The following is a 16,574-nucleotide window of genomic DNA, read 5'->3' on the forward strand; positions in this document are numbered from 1 at the left end:
GGTATTCTTTTATATTTGTTCTTGATAATGTAGCCGTCTTGTTTCTATTTTTTTTTTTTCAGTATTCTTTTTTGATTTTTTTCAGGTAATTGATGAGCCCCTAATGCAGCCACAGTGCTCCCTGAGTTTTCTTTCCTCTGCATGTGGATAGACTGTTATACTTAAATACAGCCTTAGAAACTCTATTTAGAAACTCTTCTTAGAAACTCTTGGCTCTCTTGAACTTTTCTTTGTGTTTTACCTCCTTCCCCAGGACCTCAGTTCAATTCCTTGAATTTGTTGAAGTTTGCTTTTTTGAAGCCCAGTGTTATTATTCTGCTTCTTTCATCTCTTTCTGTCCTTTGAATCATGAACTCTGTTGTTCCACGGTTACTTTCATCTTGATTGTTTTCCACATGCAGATTTTCAACAGTTTATCTATTAAACACTGTAAAATCTTAAACAGTAAGATTATTCCCTATGGTTCCAGCACTAGCAAAGCTGTATCTGAAGTGTGCTCATGCTGGGCTCAGAGCAACTCGCATCCAGGCTGTCATCAGAGGGATAAGAAGGTGGTGTGGGTAGGGATGTGAGCACAGAGTACTTGAACACATCCCTTGCTCTGGAGAAACAATAAATGAGAGACTATATGTGACATTTCCAAAGACATCATCCTCACACTTTCCAGATGCAGCCTAGGATATTCAGTATTTCATTAGCTTAGTTGATTAAACATCAAAGTACAATTGTTTGGCACTCTAATGTGTTTTTCATATCTTTCTCTAGGTTTCAGTCCATTCTCTTTTATTTAAATGAATTAATTTTGGGGGATTTTTTATTCCCAACAGTGGTCTTTAACAGAATTATTCAACCTTTGACCTTCATGTTTACCTTCATGGAGAAAAGTTACTTTGCTCATGTCTGTGGATCTGTAGTCACATCTCAGGAATCATCTGCTCTCTTCTACCTTTTATTTTCAAGTCCTTTGCCCTTTCACTTCCTTGCATCAAGAAAATGAGAACTAGGAGATATCTTGAAGGGATATCAAGACACTTCTTCCCCAGAAACCCCAAACTTCTTCCATGGAGAAACTTCTTCCCTTTTCCCCAGAAAACCCAATAATCCTCATCTATGACTGTGCAGCTGATTATCCTGTAATTTTGCTACTTAGGTGAATAATTGACTGCGGTTAGTTTATGAATTCTATCCCATATGACAGCAAATAAGCATCTATTTGCAGAGTTCTCACTCATTGATGGATTAATAACGGCCACATTTAAAGTTTCTTCAAACTTGCTTGCTGTAGGAATTTTTAAGTAGGAATTCAAAATGTGAAATTGTTCATTCTCACATGTATTTTAGAGGGTTATCAGACTATGAAACCATATTAAAATCTCCAGTGGAATATTCCTCCACAAAATAGTAATTTATTGGTACGTAATAATTACAAGATTTCTTGGGGGGAAAAGACACCAAAACCCAAAACACCTTTATAGTCCAAACTGCAGTGAGGGCAGTGTCTTACATTTATAATAACTTATTGAAAGCAAAAACATTTATAAGTGAAGAGTATCTCCTAGTCAGTCCAATCCCAAAGATGACCTTTCAACTAAATTTGATTTATAGGACTTTAGTTTTCAAATATTGTTCAAACCTGCATTTCCAATGCTTTGAGGGTCTGTCAAAGCTCAGCATCCATTTAAAACTAAACATTTATAAAGGATATTTTGAGAAAAAAAGACTTTCTGAAAAAAAAGATAAGATAGTTCTAACAGAATACTTGGAATTTAAACAAGGTTATGCTTTGGATTGAATTTAAACAAGTATGAGGGAGAAAAAGAATTTATCTGCACTCTTTCCACCATCATAATATCAAGGACTGAAACAATCAACTCTGTGTTTAAAACTGAAAAAAATGATGGCTTCCACCCCTTTCTAACTGTAGCTTATTTATTTTTTAATATACAAACTTTCCTCAGGTTTTAATCCTTTGCAAATCACATTGAGTGCTCACAGAAATGCTGAGTCTCAGCAACGCTTATGAAACCAATCCAATACACAAAGCCAAGTCTAGAAGTGGCTGAAAATTTTCTAAGGAAAGGAATTTGTCAGAATCAGGAATCAGTGTTGATTCATTAATTATATGCCAGCCCCTTGGTTCATTGGATCTAACTGAATTCCATCCCTGTTTCTTGGCAGGCTTCTGGAGGTGTTGGAACTGGAAACCTGATTTCTAAGGGAGCTGGTGTAAGAAGGACACACTTCCCAGCTCTCTCATAAGAGGAGTGAAAACCCCAGGGATCCTGGGGGCAATCATCTGCCTAAGGCACCAATACACAAAGCAGCTGTAAAGTCTCCCAAGGAGCAGACTTCATTTCAGAACTCCATGGGTTACTGTTTGAAAAATAGACAAAAAAGCAAGATGAGGGGAATGTGGAAAAAAAAAATGAGGAAGAACTAGGACGGCTGGTGACAATTGTGGCTTAAAGAACAAACTCAAATATTTTTCCCCAAAAATTCTAGTTTGGTATTGGAACAGAAGCACAGGGCCAGACTGCAAAGTCCCTCATTCATGCAGTATGATTACTGATGCCAATAATATTTTGCCAACTAGATAAAAATGAACATATTTCTTTGATATGTTTTGTCCCATTTTTTTTCTTAAAGGACATTCACCACAAAGAGAAAAAACTTCAGCTCAAGCCAACTAACTGCTTGTTAGTTATAAATAAGCAGCACAGTTATATGCTAGGTGCAACTTCTGAAATCTGTGTTATATAAGATGCACATACCTCAGTGTTCATGGACAAAACCAAACCAGTTTCCTTGTAAAGGAGTGGGGTTTTTTATTATTAGCTATTAATATTTTTGCTGTTGTTGTTGTGGAGTGGTGCCTAAACACAAAATCTGAAATGTCTGATTGATGGAAACATCCCAAAGTAGTATCATAACTCAATATTATGCATTAATACCAATATAAAGTTTGATACACTGAAGCACTTACAGAAAACATGAGCTGATTTTTAAAATCTTGTATAGCACCAGTTATTGTCATAGGATAAACAATATTTTCTAGATGTAGTAACACAGAGCTAAGAAATACATGAGCGAATTCTCAGGAGTGCAAAATATAAATTATAAGAAAATCCACAAAAGCAATTTCAAAAGTCTGACTGGTAACTGTATAAAATGAATTTATTAAGATCATGTGGTTAGCAAGTCTTGTGGAGTATTTTACATTAGTAAAACTTATGCTACTTAAAATTTTACTGTCATTCAAAGGCAAGGTGCGGGTTTAAGCGAATGGTAATTTTTAATTGACAAAACCCTAAATAACTACTAACAAAACCAATTATTTAAAATAAATGCAAACAGATAAAAATATGTGAAATGTATGTCTGAAGAAAACATTATTATCAACATTCTTAAATCATAAAGGTAGGAAGTAAATGTTTTCACATTTGACAACCTTTAGAGAAATAGCAACATCATTTACTTCCCTAAGGGTAAGTCAGAATACTATAATTAATGACATGTTAAACCTACATATGGTAAATAAAATAAATCATATTAAAAGTAGGACAAAAGCAAGAAAACCCTGTTGAGGACTGAGTTCTTCAGTGTTTAAACCAATAAGAGCCAAAAATTAGTAATATTGTATTAGTAAGAAAAAATAACTGAGTATTTAAAGGGAAGTATGCACACACCGTATTTTTACTGAGGAAGATGAAAGAGGGTTGAGATGTAATATTGCTGTTACTGACAAAGAAAAGGAGAAGCCTTCCTCTTATACATTGAGAAAGCTACAGTTTAGCATGTGCACATGCATTTCTGTCAAACACAACAGTACAACTGCAAAACACCAGACATGTACATGCTCCCATTTCTCACATCGTTATCCTTCTCCGTCACTAATGCTCAATGAGATACTTCACATCTGCCCTTCACTTCTCTCAAAACATTTTCTTTTTAATTTTTTTAACACAGTTCTAAGCAAATCAGTTTCAGAACAGTGCTTAAGTGTTTCTTACCCTTCCCTACTTCTCATTCAACACTACCATTGCTCCTTCTGGTAGAAATACTTGTATTTTTAACTAATTTTTAGCCTTAACATTCTGGCCCTGCATAAACCTGGGTAGCTCAACAAATTTTCTAGCAATAGCAACACATTTCATGGCCATTTAGGTCTTGTAAGTATAAGCTTTATGAATAGGTTAGCACCACAGTTTTACAAGTTGCAGATCCAAATTTCACATGGTTATCTTCTATTGGATGCTGCTGGAGCACTGTGATTTACAAAAACAACCTCAGGAGCAAAAGCCATACTTAAATGTGCAGACAGACATAAATTGGCAAAGTGACTCTTGTGCCAAATACAGATGAAAAAAGCAATTTCACATTTACTGTCTTCACAATGCCAGGAGTGCAGAAGCAGAGCAACAAATTGGTGACACTTACATTCAGATCTTACTTTCATTCGGAAACAGGTTAGTCTGATGACTTTAAAATCAAACAAAAAAAAATAATGTTGAATGATAGCATTCCTCTTCTTCCTTGGTAGGAGAAATAGACAGCCAATTATTTATGTCAGCTACAGTTTTCATAATACACAACATAAAAGCAAGACACACCAACAGTTAACGAATAGCAGAGGATCTGTGTTTCTGAATTATGTGCACAATGTGACAGGATATAAGTGTACTGTGTTTATATAAAAATAGATTCAACATTTAATGAACTATGTTTTGAACTCTCCTAGGCCAGCTTGGCAACAGAAGCTGGAATTTTAACTTTTTTCCACAGTATTTTTTAGATATTGGTATTCAGGCTAATTAATTATTTATGCTAAAGAAGAGTAACAAAATTAATAAGCCTTTTTATCTATACTCTCTTTAATTTTATCTCTCTTTTTATTCTTTTGATCTGCCATACAGTTGCCAGTGATTCAAATTTCATTAGTCAGCATTTTATAATTCCATGTTCTGAAATATAATAATTTCAACTTGAGAAAGTATCTTATGGCGCTTCACTTAAGTATTTTCTTGGAAGTAGGTCCAGTAGATGAAGTCAACTTAATCCACTTTTACAGTCTAGACCAAGAACAGAACAGGTGAAACATAAATAATTACTGAAATGTTGCTTTCATCCTGCGCAGTGTGTCCTGAATTTTTCGAGAATGTTTTTCTGCTGGTATCTGATGGAAGTTGGCACAGTTGTCAGCTGCCAAGGCAGAAATGTCTGCATCTTTAAAACGAGTTATTCTTTGTCTGAGGTAAGACTGCAGCTTGAAATCTGGTGCATATGTGTAAGGATTCTCTTGAAAAGCATGAACTTGGCTCACGACTTTTGCAATATTTCTTGTAAGAGAATATGGTAAAAAAGATTAGTTTTGCTGATGATAAAAACAAAAGCATAAAACAAAAAACAAACCTTAAAGGAAATTCAAAAGCATCCAGCACTTTATTCTATTGTATATGTACCTCTAGTTACATGTCTAAACAAATGAAACTATTTGAACTGCTAACTGTGAAATGTTGCATTAGCTCTCATTATCTCATTAGACAATAATAAAAACATAGGTGATATATGTACATAATTAAAATAATTACCTAAGTTTAGTCCACTTGTGAGCTCCATTTGTCATTGTGAATCCTCCAGTTTCAAGTTGCTGGACATGCATAGCCAAAACATGGGCTGATGGAATTGTTGGAAGAGTTTTGAACCTGTCTCCTTCCATCAGACATAAGCTATCACTTTTTAAAAACACCTAGTTAAAAAAATGCACACAAATTAATCTCACATTAAGTCTTGGGGAAGGTTTTAAAAGTTCTCCATGTACTTAACACTATCCATTTATTTGTCATGAATACTAAATTCTGGCACTGAAGTTGAAGACAACACTATGAATTCACCTGGTGGCAAACTTTTTAAAGTACACAAATAAAGTAACTTTAATCAAAAGATATTTCATACATAATTTCCATTGTTCTAAATTACAGGCAAAACTGCATTTAAAAATCTCACTATGTTTCAAAATTGTACAGAGCAATAAAAGAATGCCTATAATAAAACAGGAACTTAAGATTTTTCAAAACACATTACAGCTGCAAAGCTTCTGCAGAAATCTTCAAATGCAGTGTAGCATATCTAATGTTTTAGCTTGCTTTTGAAATTTTGGTTTGTCACATAGGACAAATGTTAAAGAAATATAGAGATTAAAATTTATGTAAACTCTTGGATTAGGAGTAAAAAGTCTTCAATCAAATTAAACTCACAATGAAAAGTAATAATTATGGTTTCCACCCTGAAGAGACAGCCATTTAAGCAGATCTTGCACCTTCTCCAACCCCAAAGAGGTAATTTTTCATTAAGAGCTTTATACTATACCTCAACAGCCTTGAGCTCCTCCATTATCTCAGCTACTTTTGCAGGTAGAATTTTCCAGGCCTTACAATAAAACAGAATATATATATTTTTTTCATGTTAGTGTCTATACTGGAACAAGATTACATTAAGCAAAATAGTTAGAGAACAGAGTCCCAAACTTACTGGCAACTGTCGTACAATAAGATTTTCCAAGCCTGCTAGGATTTGCATTGCAGTAGCAAAATTTCTTTGCTCATAGCAGCATTTTGCTATAAGAAGAAATTTTGATAACAAGCTCACCTGCCGCTGGAAAAAAATTAAGATATATATAATATACACATATACATAGTAAATCTACTTAATAAAATTAAATGAGAAGGAAGAAAAGGTATCCCCTTTTCAATTTTTATCAAAATTGCTAACTGTAGTAACATTTCCCTTCACACAGTTTATCCCTTCCTGTCACTCAAGTGTCCTTGAAAAAAGTTTGACTCATATTCCCCTCAGACAATCCATTTCTTACATTCTGTCAGATTTTGACACCTGCTACTAAAAAGCATCCAAGACCCTCTTTGTGACAACAAACCAAATTGCAAACTGCCCACTCACAGACTATTTCTTGCAGGTTTGCTACATAATAAGTCATAGATAATGACAAATACATTACTGTTTTGTAGTTAATAGTACAATAAACAATGACAAACCTTAGTTGTGTGACATGTTACAATTTCAGCAGCAACCCAAGTGCTGATGCTGTCTGCATTTTTCAATAATTGCAGAAGGTACTGGTCTTGTATGCACTTGGACAGAAAGAGATTACAGACTTTAAGGGAAACTGTCTCAGCTGAAACTGCCCTAAGGAAAATACAGAAAAAAAAAAGGCGAAAATAATTCTGGCTGATATTGGATTTTTAAAGAAAACCTTGATTGTGAAGATGTCAACTTCTAATCATTTAAAATAATTTTATATTGCTTGGCATCCCGATTTTATACTTCATGACGTATGTAGTGAGACGTTACTTTTATTCCTTATAATTACAAGGTAAGTATATCTGATTAAAAAAAAAAAAAAGCATATACAGGATACATTTCTGTCCATAAAAACATTTTCACCACTTTTATTAGCGCAGAATAAAATCCCAGCCAATCTGACACAAAATAGCAGCCAGAAACCCAAACTCAAGAACTGCAGCCACATAAGAAATTGAGCCTGATATCAAGTGGCACCACTCATGTTGTTTCCCATGACTGAGCCCCAAAATCTGTATAAACCAGGTGATCTAATCTTGGCCACTGAACAACCTGAGTTGCTTTAGATGTTCATTTCCTGTCCTTGGAAGCAAAAATCTACCACAGGTAGTGCAAGTAACAGCTACCAATTAGAAGCTAACTGAATCCACTGAGTATGTAAGAAGTAGACCACCACAAAAATAACTAGGTCTATGTGGCTGGATGAAAACATTAATTACTGATGAGCAAATAATTTAGGTAGGTTGGTATCACTCCAGTAACTACAGGAAAATTCCTTTGTATCTCTGAATACAAATAATTCATCTCCCTAACCTACAGAAGGGAGATGAGTACAGAGAAGCTGCGGAGTCTCCATCCGCCTTGAAAGCCCAACTGCATACAACCCTGGGCAATCTAGTCCAGCTGACCTTGCTCTCCAGGGTGGCTGCACTACATATCTTGAGAGGCCCCTTCCAACCTCAGCTATTCTGTAAGACATTCTGTAAATGTCTTTGAGATTTCATATACATACACACATTCATGACCACATATCTACTTCAGAACCCATGACATTTTTTCCCTGCCAAAAATGAAACCTTTCAAGCAACCCCTAATGTAAATTCTTAGAAATAAGAACTTTTGGCCTCAACTCACTTCAGATTTTAAAGAAATCACCTGGGAAATGTAGCCTTCCCCATACATGCATGTATCCACATATGAAATCTCCTGCAATTAAACAACCCATATAAACAGGCTACCTAGTCTGTAAAAAAAGTATAAAGTATTTAAATTGTTTCTCTGTTTCTGGCTGTATTAAAAGTGTAACACTCTAAGTTATTGTGCATCAACAGAATCAAAGTGTAGTTAAAACAAGCAACTTACTTTGGCACAGCAACGCATTTGTCTTTAACGCCAAGTGCTCTGGAATTTAGGAAGTGTACTGGATGACATTTATTAAATACTTCCTAAACAAAAAAAGCAAGATATATCTGCTGTTAGTTCTAACAGTTCTTTTAAAATGCTTGGGGATAAAAAAGACAGAGTATGGTCCTCCTCCCCCCGCCACCTGCATGAATTATGAGAGGGATCCCACCTAAGAATAGCATTAGATATTCTAAATTTCACTGTAGAGATTTAAGGGAAAAGTTTTAATTCAAAGTCTTATAAAATAGTATGAAATGAGCTTGAAACAAGGTTGGGAAATGATAAAAAAAGAAGAGAAAGAGTATGAAGACAGATATTATTTGTACTTCCAAATAAGCCTAGACCTTTGTACCTGCTGCAGTAGTGTCAGCTGCCAACAAAGCTGCTGGGCACTGCACTCAGTCAAGAGAACTGGCCCCACTTCATCCACTCTGGCTAGGGAGACTGAGGAGTCTTCTGTGAAACTGCTGCAGCAGGGCTTTGGCAAAACTGCTGAACCTGTGTGCAGTCGCCCTCTCTGATACTGTGCAATTGGTCCCATACCTTTGGATAGCTTCCAGTAGAAGTTCTGTAGAAAAAATAAATGTAAGGTTACAACTTCTCTGCAACAAACACCAAGTCTCCCCTTGATGTAACTTTCAAGAAAGTGTTGTTAAGAGAAACACCATTGTACATGCAAAACTCTTCAGCTAACCTTCAAGGTTAGCCCAGAACAAATTGGTTTACTCAACACTGCTATTTTTAGCTAATATAATATGCACAGTGGATGAATCTAAGCAGGAGGCTGCCAGATCTCAATCAACAATCAGTATTTAAAACAAACCTCTGTGTATTCAAGCTTGCTGCCATAAAATATTTTACTTCTTTTTGCTTAGAATCAAACATCCCTTGCCAAAAAACACTTGTTTTTTCATTCTTTTCCCTTCTTCAATTGTCCATTACCATTATTGTGCAGTGACAGTAAAAAAAGTGCATGTTCCTCTACTCTGTTTGCCCTTTCTTGGCTGAATCCCCAGTATAGCCATGGAATTGTGCACCTTTATCACGAGGCTGATGTTTAATTCAGCTTGCAGATTGTTGATACATTTGACTTCCACATGTTATTTTGGTCCCTCTGTAAAGAGATCTGTTTTTGGGAAAAGCCTACAGTATGTTCTGGTTTCTGGGGCTTTAGAACACAAAAAAATAGTAAATACAGACAAAAGTTCAGACAAGTTCTTGCTACAAGCTTTGAAGTTCTAGCAGGGAACCTCATAGCTCCTGCTGTTTTCTTGTATTTATAGTCTTACAAAGATGCCTAATAAAAAGCATTAATGGTTGACAAAAAGGGGGCAAATGTTTCCTAATAACTATGAGTCACATGCTAATGTCAAGAATGAAGAATTCTATTCTCAAAATTTTGATTATCTGATCTGTGATTATTGAAACAGCTGTCAGGAGTTAAAACTTAAGATTATTGTCATGGTTACAGAACTGTCTGAATTTACATACTTTCAAAAGAAAATTTAAAATGCAGGTACATAATTCCTACTAAGTAGTTCTGGACTCTAAGTTGGACACTTCTGTTTTTGTCAAAACATAATACATGGAAATATGCTCCATACACTGCAGTCTGAAGAAAAGACACACCTTTCTGGAAACATCTTCTGAGAGCTTTTTACATAGGGAATGTAATGTTTTTCTGCCTTCCTCACTTTCCTCTTTACATTTGTCCACACCAGGGCACAGATCAGCACTGCCACCTTTCCTGGCAGAGGCATCCTCGAGCAGTGACAACAAGCGCTCCCCGTAGCCATTTAATGAAGCAACCTGGGAATGCAAAATAGACTAACAGAACTCAATTTCCCAGAAATCATAAGCAAGTTACAATACAGTTGTAAGATTCTTACCCATCCAAAACCAGACATACTGAACATAGCTGTCAAATACAGCATTGTTTTTTTTTATTTACTTTTATTGTACTTAGGGCAGCTTTTTGCAATAACTGTGTTACGTATCCCATAACTGACTTTATTTTTTTTTTCTTAAAGGGTCTACTGAAATTCTGAATTACCTTGGAAGAAATAAATTCTTTTAGGGTACCCAGAAGATCAGTATTTGTTGCAAAGTCTACACTGTAACAGTCTTCAATCCATGCCTGCAGGATGTAGAAACTGCGGTTACATATTTTAGTAAGGGACGTGGAAGGATCCAGGCTTGCACTGGTGAGAAGAAAAAGAAACTTATTATGCCAGAATTGATATCCAATTCCAATTTAAAAATAAGCATTGACAAAACCCACAAGTTTTATTTGGTATTTAATGTAGTATCTTAAATTCCTAATTTTCATGTTTCTAGAACCCATTGCTCCATAGAAATAAAGCTGGGGTTGTAATTAGTGGATCCATTAGCGGATCACTGGGAAAAGTGAGAAGCAGAACTGAGAAGTAAGCACATTGTCAGATACAGCTCTTGCTCTCATTTTGCTCTCCCTTGTTAAGAGAATAATATGAAAACAAACTTAAAAATTAATTTGAATTAAGTAGGACTTTTGAGAAACAGCAATTTGTTATTGGGAGGAAACTCAATTGTGCTTTGATAATGTTGTTTGTGAGAATTAACTGTACCTGGATAAAGTGCTGCTGATTCTATCAAGAAGAAACTGCAAAAATTCTTCTTGTGTGCAGAAATAGCGAAATGTGTAAAGAAACTGCTGTACATAACCTTCTAAAAAGGCATTTCTGTAAAGCACAAGAAAAACTTCAGACAAGCCAGAACATATCTTCAACTTGCATTCAAGTACAACAGCAGAAAAAAAAATCCTCAAAATATCAAGAATAGGCATTTTAAATTCTCAAGCTCTTCATAAAACCTTGATTCTTTTTAAAATTACTTTTACACATCAAGTACTGTGACTGCCAACTCTGAAAGCATAATTTGTTTTATAAAGAGTTTCTCTGCTTTCAGTCTTGTGAATAACCACTTTGACATTTCTATTATTAAGGAAAGTTGCAATCTAAATAGTATGGAAGAACATATTACATTTTCTTTTTTTTCTATCATCTAACTTGATGCTGCTTTAAAGCATTTTTATTATAATAACAGCATAAGGAGTAGATACATTAAGCAAGAAAATATTCCCTGTAGCTCTAATTAGAGGAGTAGTTACTTAAACAACAGAATACATTTATTATACGCATTAAAAATGAGGGCATTTTATTTTTTTATACACACACACTCTCAAGGTCTTAACACAGGTTAATTGTCTTTTCTCCCTATTGGCTTACAGCTGACCATGGAAATTTGGGTTTGATGAATGTGAAAAGTCCAATTCTAAAACATTTCCTTCACTTTGTGCAAAATATCCACTACCAGGAAAAGCAGCACTCAGTGTAACTGGGTCTCAAGAGTCAGGATGAACTGGGAGAAGTAGCTGGGAGGAAATTGCTCCCTCTAGAGTGGCACAAGTCTGATGGAGCCTCTGGCAATTTCCTTCAAACTATTACAGCTTAGGTACCTTAAAACAACACTGCCCTCACCAGAGTTGAAGGACACCTCTGTTCCCCTTTAAACCCTCAGATAAGGCTGCATCTTGATCAGTGCCAAGGAATGATTATTGGGGCAACAATCTGTAGAAACAAACCTAAACATATTCATATCCAGACCTTATCAATAAGAATTACCAAATTATATGATTATATGATTATTTGAAGAATTGCTGTACTGCTGACAGTAACTTCAAGTCTTGATTCCATGGCAACTATCAGAGCAAGCCTCAAGTAAGTCAAAGATCAAAAAGTTTAAAATTGCTAGTTTTTATTTATTATCAAATACTTTTAATGAAAGCCAGCTGATCTTTTGACATTTTCATCTCCATTTCTGTAAATGAGTGTTCATGGAAATAACACAAAGTTGATAGAAGAGAGGAGGATTTATTAAATGTTGAGTAACTAAGATTCATCACAGAAACAAGTTTTTCCTGATTTAGCAACTATGCTTTAACCCACTCCCACTTTATGTGTAAAATATATTATACCTAGAATATAAATAAGCCATTAAACCAAGTGGTGTACCGGCCTGCAGAACTCTCACTCCATTTTGATTGTTACACTGGTGTTTCTCTGTGTTATAGTAAAGCAGCAGTGATGATTCATCCACAGGTGCCATGTCCATGGTGTCAGCTTTCCCACTGTGAATGACTGTAGGCAGCACATAGGATTCCACACCCCACTGCTCTGCATACATCATCTGCTCAAAGAAGCAAGGCCATGATAAAACAAGAAGTTAGAGAGGTAGAGTCACACAAAATGCAATCAATTTAAAGACAAATTGCATTTCATACAATTATTTTTTTTCTTTTTAAGCAATACTAGTAGCAATTACCTTTAATAATTCTTTTGGATCTTAATTTGGCAGTTTGACACAAACCATTTCAAATTTCATACAGTGATCTGAGCAGCCAGTTACACTGATGCAGTAATGAAATGACAAATGAAGCACAAGTGAAATAAAGTCTGACTTGCCTGCACATATTTCTTTACCAGTTCAAGAAACTGCACTTTTGATTTCATCTCCTGTAGCTGTCCTCTCAGTTTGGGCAACATAGATTTAGTTTCAGGACCTTTAGATTTAAAATACATGGCATAAGAACATCAATGATTCAGATTTACAGAGTGGGTCCTTAAAAGCACCACTACTGGCAAGTTGCTGTAATTTTACCTTTGCTTCTTTCTTTCTGCAATAGTTTCTGGTAAAACTTTATGGTCTTTCTGTAATTTTTTGTCTCCATCATTAGTAACTGTTCTAGTTCCTATTTAAAAAGAAATAGGATTCTGATCAGAATTGTAAGCAGAAGGCAGTTCTAGTAAGAAAGTGAAGCTTTAGAAGAGAGTTTATTTTGTATGAAGAAAAAAGAACATCCAAACGGACAAGAATATGTTATTAACAATGAAAAACTACCTTTCACATCTGTGTTTACAGGCAAGATACAGCAGGAGTTACCTGTTCCCAGAAAAGCATCAGTGATGTCACAGTTCTACAAGTTAAGAACTGGAGCAGGTTTGTGTATCATCAGACTGTGTGGAAGTTTGTCTGAATTTGTTCACATAAATATGCCTTTAGTTATAATTGCACTTATCTGGTTGTTTTCAGGCGTATTTTTAAAACTTAAAATCAGAAATCCAAAATTAAAATTTTTATGTTCTGAATTTAGTGCAGGCCCTAGAAACACTTTAAACAGCTGACCTATATTTACAGCAAGAACTGAAAGTGTGACTGAAATCAATGGCTTCCAAACAAGTATAATTACATGATATTATATAACCAGGTCAGGAGGCAGACAAGAGAGCTGCTCTAGAAATAAAGGACATATAAATTTCAAAGTTCAACTTTCATATTTTCTATTTATGTGTTTCACAAAATTGAAAAAATGAAACTAAATTTCTATAGAATTATGTAACTTAAGCAATGAGTAGAAATGAAAGTATGTCAGGCCCCTCAAAACATATAAATTTAAAAGCAAACATTTACATTTATAATTGTTTGCATATCAAAGGTTTCATTATGTTACCAGACAGTGAAAATGGGCCATCCACTTTGGGCTCAGCTTCTGATTTATTATGAAAAAACAAACATGATGTATGTTTTGCTTTATAAAAGAGGTGACTTTTGCACTTGGGTCCTAAGTTAACTACCAGTGACCCAGTTACATGAAATAGCATTTTAAATGCAATAAGTTCATGCAATGCAGCAGACAACTCCCACAAGCAGAGCGATCAGAAAACACACAGCTCAGAGCTAACATATCAAACAACAGATTGGTAAATAGGTTAGCTTTAATGGGATGGACTTGCTCAAAATTAATTTGAGCTTAAGAAAAACCTGTCACTGTTTTTCAGAAAAGCTCAAAAGGTTTAACAACATAGTTCATTAGCATAGAGTCATAAAAGCCCCCTGGATTTTAAAAAGAGGTACTCCTACAGAGGCATTACATAGAGAACAGGGGAAGCACAGGAAATCTATCACCCAGATTCTAATTGGAAGCTGCTTGCTTTTACTTCAAGGTCTGCTTTTGCTTCATCAATTAAAACAAAACCAAGGCGATTAAGAGACTATGTAAACAGAAAGGGAATTAGAAGGAGTGACCATTTGGAATCCGGTGGACAAAGTAGTTTGTCCCCTAAAAAATCTGGGGATTAGCAAGAGTAGCAATGGTGAGTAGCAATGAAGTCAGAGGCAAATTCTCTGTCTATTTCACCACATTTTCCAATTCAGGTAGGCCTAGAGTATAAAAACTTTTGCTAAAGCTCTATGCCTGTGATGTGCTCCAGTAACAGTCATTCTTAGCTCTTTCCTATAGTATCACCACCATGGGGTTGGTTGGTGCAAAGGGCAGACAATGCTTTTCCTGTCAACTTTAAGAGCAGAAAATGGGTTGTAGATTGGTGATTGCACATTTGTGTCAGTGTGCTTTATTTTGGAATACTACACCTCTCCTGTGGTTTATTGCCAAGACACAACAAATTCTGAGTATTTTAAACTGCTCAAGAATCAATATTTAAAAATGAAGTTGAGTTGTGATTCACTATAACAGAACAAATTTTATCACACTTTTAACCAGCAAGATGTATCTTAAGGATTTAAAATCAATGTACTCACCACTTTTTTAGCATCTATATTTTGTGACTCACTTGATTTCTGCTTTCCAAGGTTTTTCAAGTAACTATGAACTTCTGAATCAAAACATTCAGCTCCATAAAATGCACTGCTCCAACCAGGACTACAGCCACAAAAGTCAGGTAGATTGGGAGATGCCAGGTAGCTGTTTTCAGCTGTCTTCATCATGGCCTGTTCCTCTGGACTTGTATTTTCTTCTGCAAAGCCTGGACTACAGGTATTGGTTTGCAAATATTGTTGCTCTTTTGCTCTGGGGATTGTACTCTGCAGAGTCAATTCTTTTTTGATATTATCCAAAGGTGACTCATCAAAATCCATTTCAACTAATGATGTTTTTATCACAGGCTCAGCCTTCACATTGAAGTCTGCTTCCCCTTTTCCTAAAGAAGGTGTGTAGGGGAAAATAAATAATGGTCATGTGCTGTAATGCATGCTTTATTGAACTTAAACATGACACATACAAAACACTATTATGAGACTATGTGCTCTAGCAGTGGCTTTAGATGCTTATTGTGACTTAAATTTTTTTTTTTCTCAACTGCACATTGTAAAATGATAAAGGCTAAAAACATTTCAGAACTATTAAGCAATAGTTAAACAATAAATTTCTGAAAAGCACAAAATATTTTCCATGCAAATGCAACAAGCATTTAAACAACACTGAGAAACTTTAAAACAGAAGTTAAATATGTCAGACCTAAGCACACATTAGTAAAATGTTTAGCTTTTGAGGTTTTTTTCCATCTGTAAGTCTTGAAGCCTTTATTCCATACAGAAAGGGCAAGAATACTTGATATAGCCAATAGATGTTAAACTTTCTACTCCTACAGGACTCAACCCATTGAGTTATGATGGGACTTTTTTCAGTTGTAACAACTACTACCAGCCTTCAGGGACTGAAGTGACAGTCAAAGGTCGGTACAATGTTGACAGGAGCATTTATACCAGCCAGAAGTCTCCCTTTTCCCTTGAGCAACCCTCCAGGGCTTAGATATGCCACCTTGGAGTCAAACAAAACCAATTTCCTGGTGCAAAGAAATCACACCATGGTAAAGTCTGTCTCTACATTTGCACTCATTCTGAGCCAAAATGGAAAACTGCAATATTGAACAACAGCCGAGTGAAAAATTACAAAAAGTGTATAAGCCTTTCTGTAAAGCACACACATTTTCACTTTGTTCAAAACAGGGAGGTAACCAAGTTTAAATGCTGAAATTTGGATGAACTATCTTGGAAAACTCCTCACACTGGTAAAACAGCAACTAAATAGAAGCTGTCCATCAATGCACCAAGCATAGAAAGGGTAATGGTTTTGTTGTAATATTAGGATTCACCAGTCCCAGCTCAGTTTTGAGTTCAGTTACTGAAAGATAGATATTTTGTAAACTTTCAATCACAAAGTGTATCAGGAGAAATGTAAA

General features: G+C 35.4%; 1 protein-coding gene across 1 annotated transcript in view; it reads right to left on the reverse strand.

The window, feature by feature from the left end:
• Positions 1-5,104: 5,104 nt before the first annotated feature.
• KNDC1 (kinase non-catalytic C-lobe domain containing 1) overlaps positions 5,105-16,574 on the reverse strand; it is a gene marked incomplete at both ends in the record, with an annotated part of 55,510 nt that continues 44,040 nt past the window's right edge. The window contains 14 exons of the mRNA XM_084210569.1: positions 5,105-5,336; positions 5,589-5,746; positions 6,367-6,426; positions 6,529-6,651; positions 7,050-7,200; positions 8,458-8,540; positions 8,852-9,067; positions 10,129-10,308; positions 10,553-10,700; positions 11,106-11,219; positions 12,515-12,726; positions 13,002-13,099; positions 13,198-13,288; positions 15,136-15,533. Coding sequence (XP_084066695.1) covers positions 5,105-5,336; positions 5,589-5,746; positions 6,367-6,426; positions 6,529-6,651; positions 7,050-7,200; positions 8,458-8,540; positions 8,852-9,067; positions 10,129-10,308; positions 10,553-10,700; positions 11,106-11,219; positions 12,515-12,726; positions 13,002-13,099; positions 13,198-13,288; positions 15,136-15,533 — 2,264 coding nt within the window. The remainder of the gene's footprint in view (positions 5,337-5,588; positions 5,747-6,366; positions 6,427-6,528; positions 6,652-7,049; positions 7,201-8,457; positions 8,541-8,851; positions 9,068-10,128; positions 10,309-10,552; positions 10,701-11,105; positions 11,220-12,514; positions 12,727-13,001; positions 13,100-13,197; positions 13,289-15,135; positions 15,534-16,574) is intronic.

Source organism: Fringilla coelebs (genome assembly GCF_963513975.1).
Source record: "Fringilla coelebs genome assembly, chromosome: 8".
NCBI classification, from domain to species: Eukaryota; Metazoa; Chordata; class Aves; order Passeriformes; family Fringillidae; genus Fringilla; species Fringilla coelebs.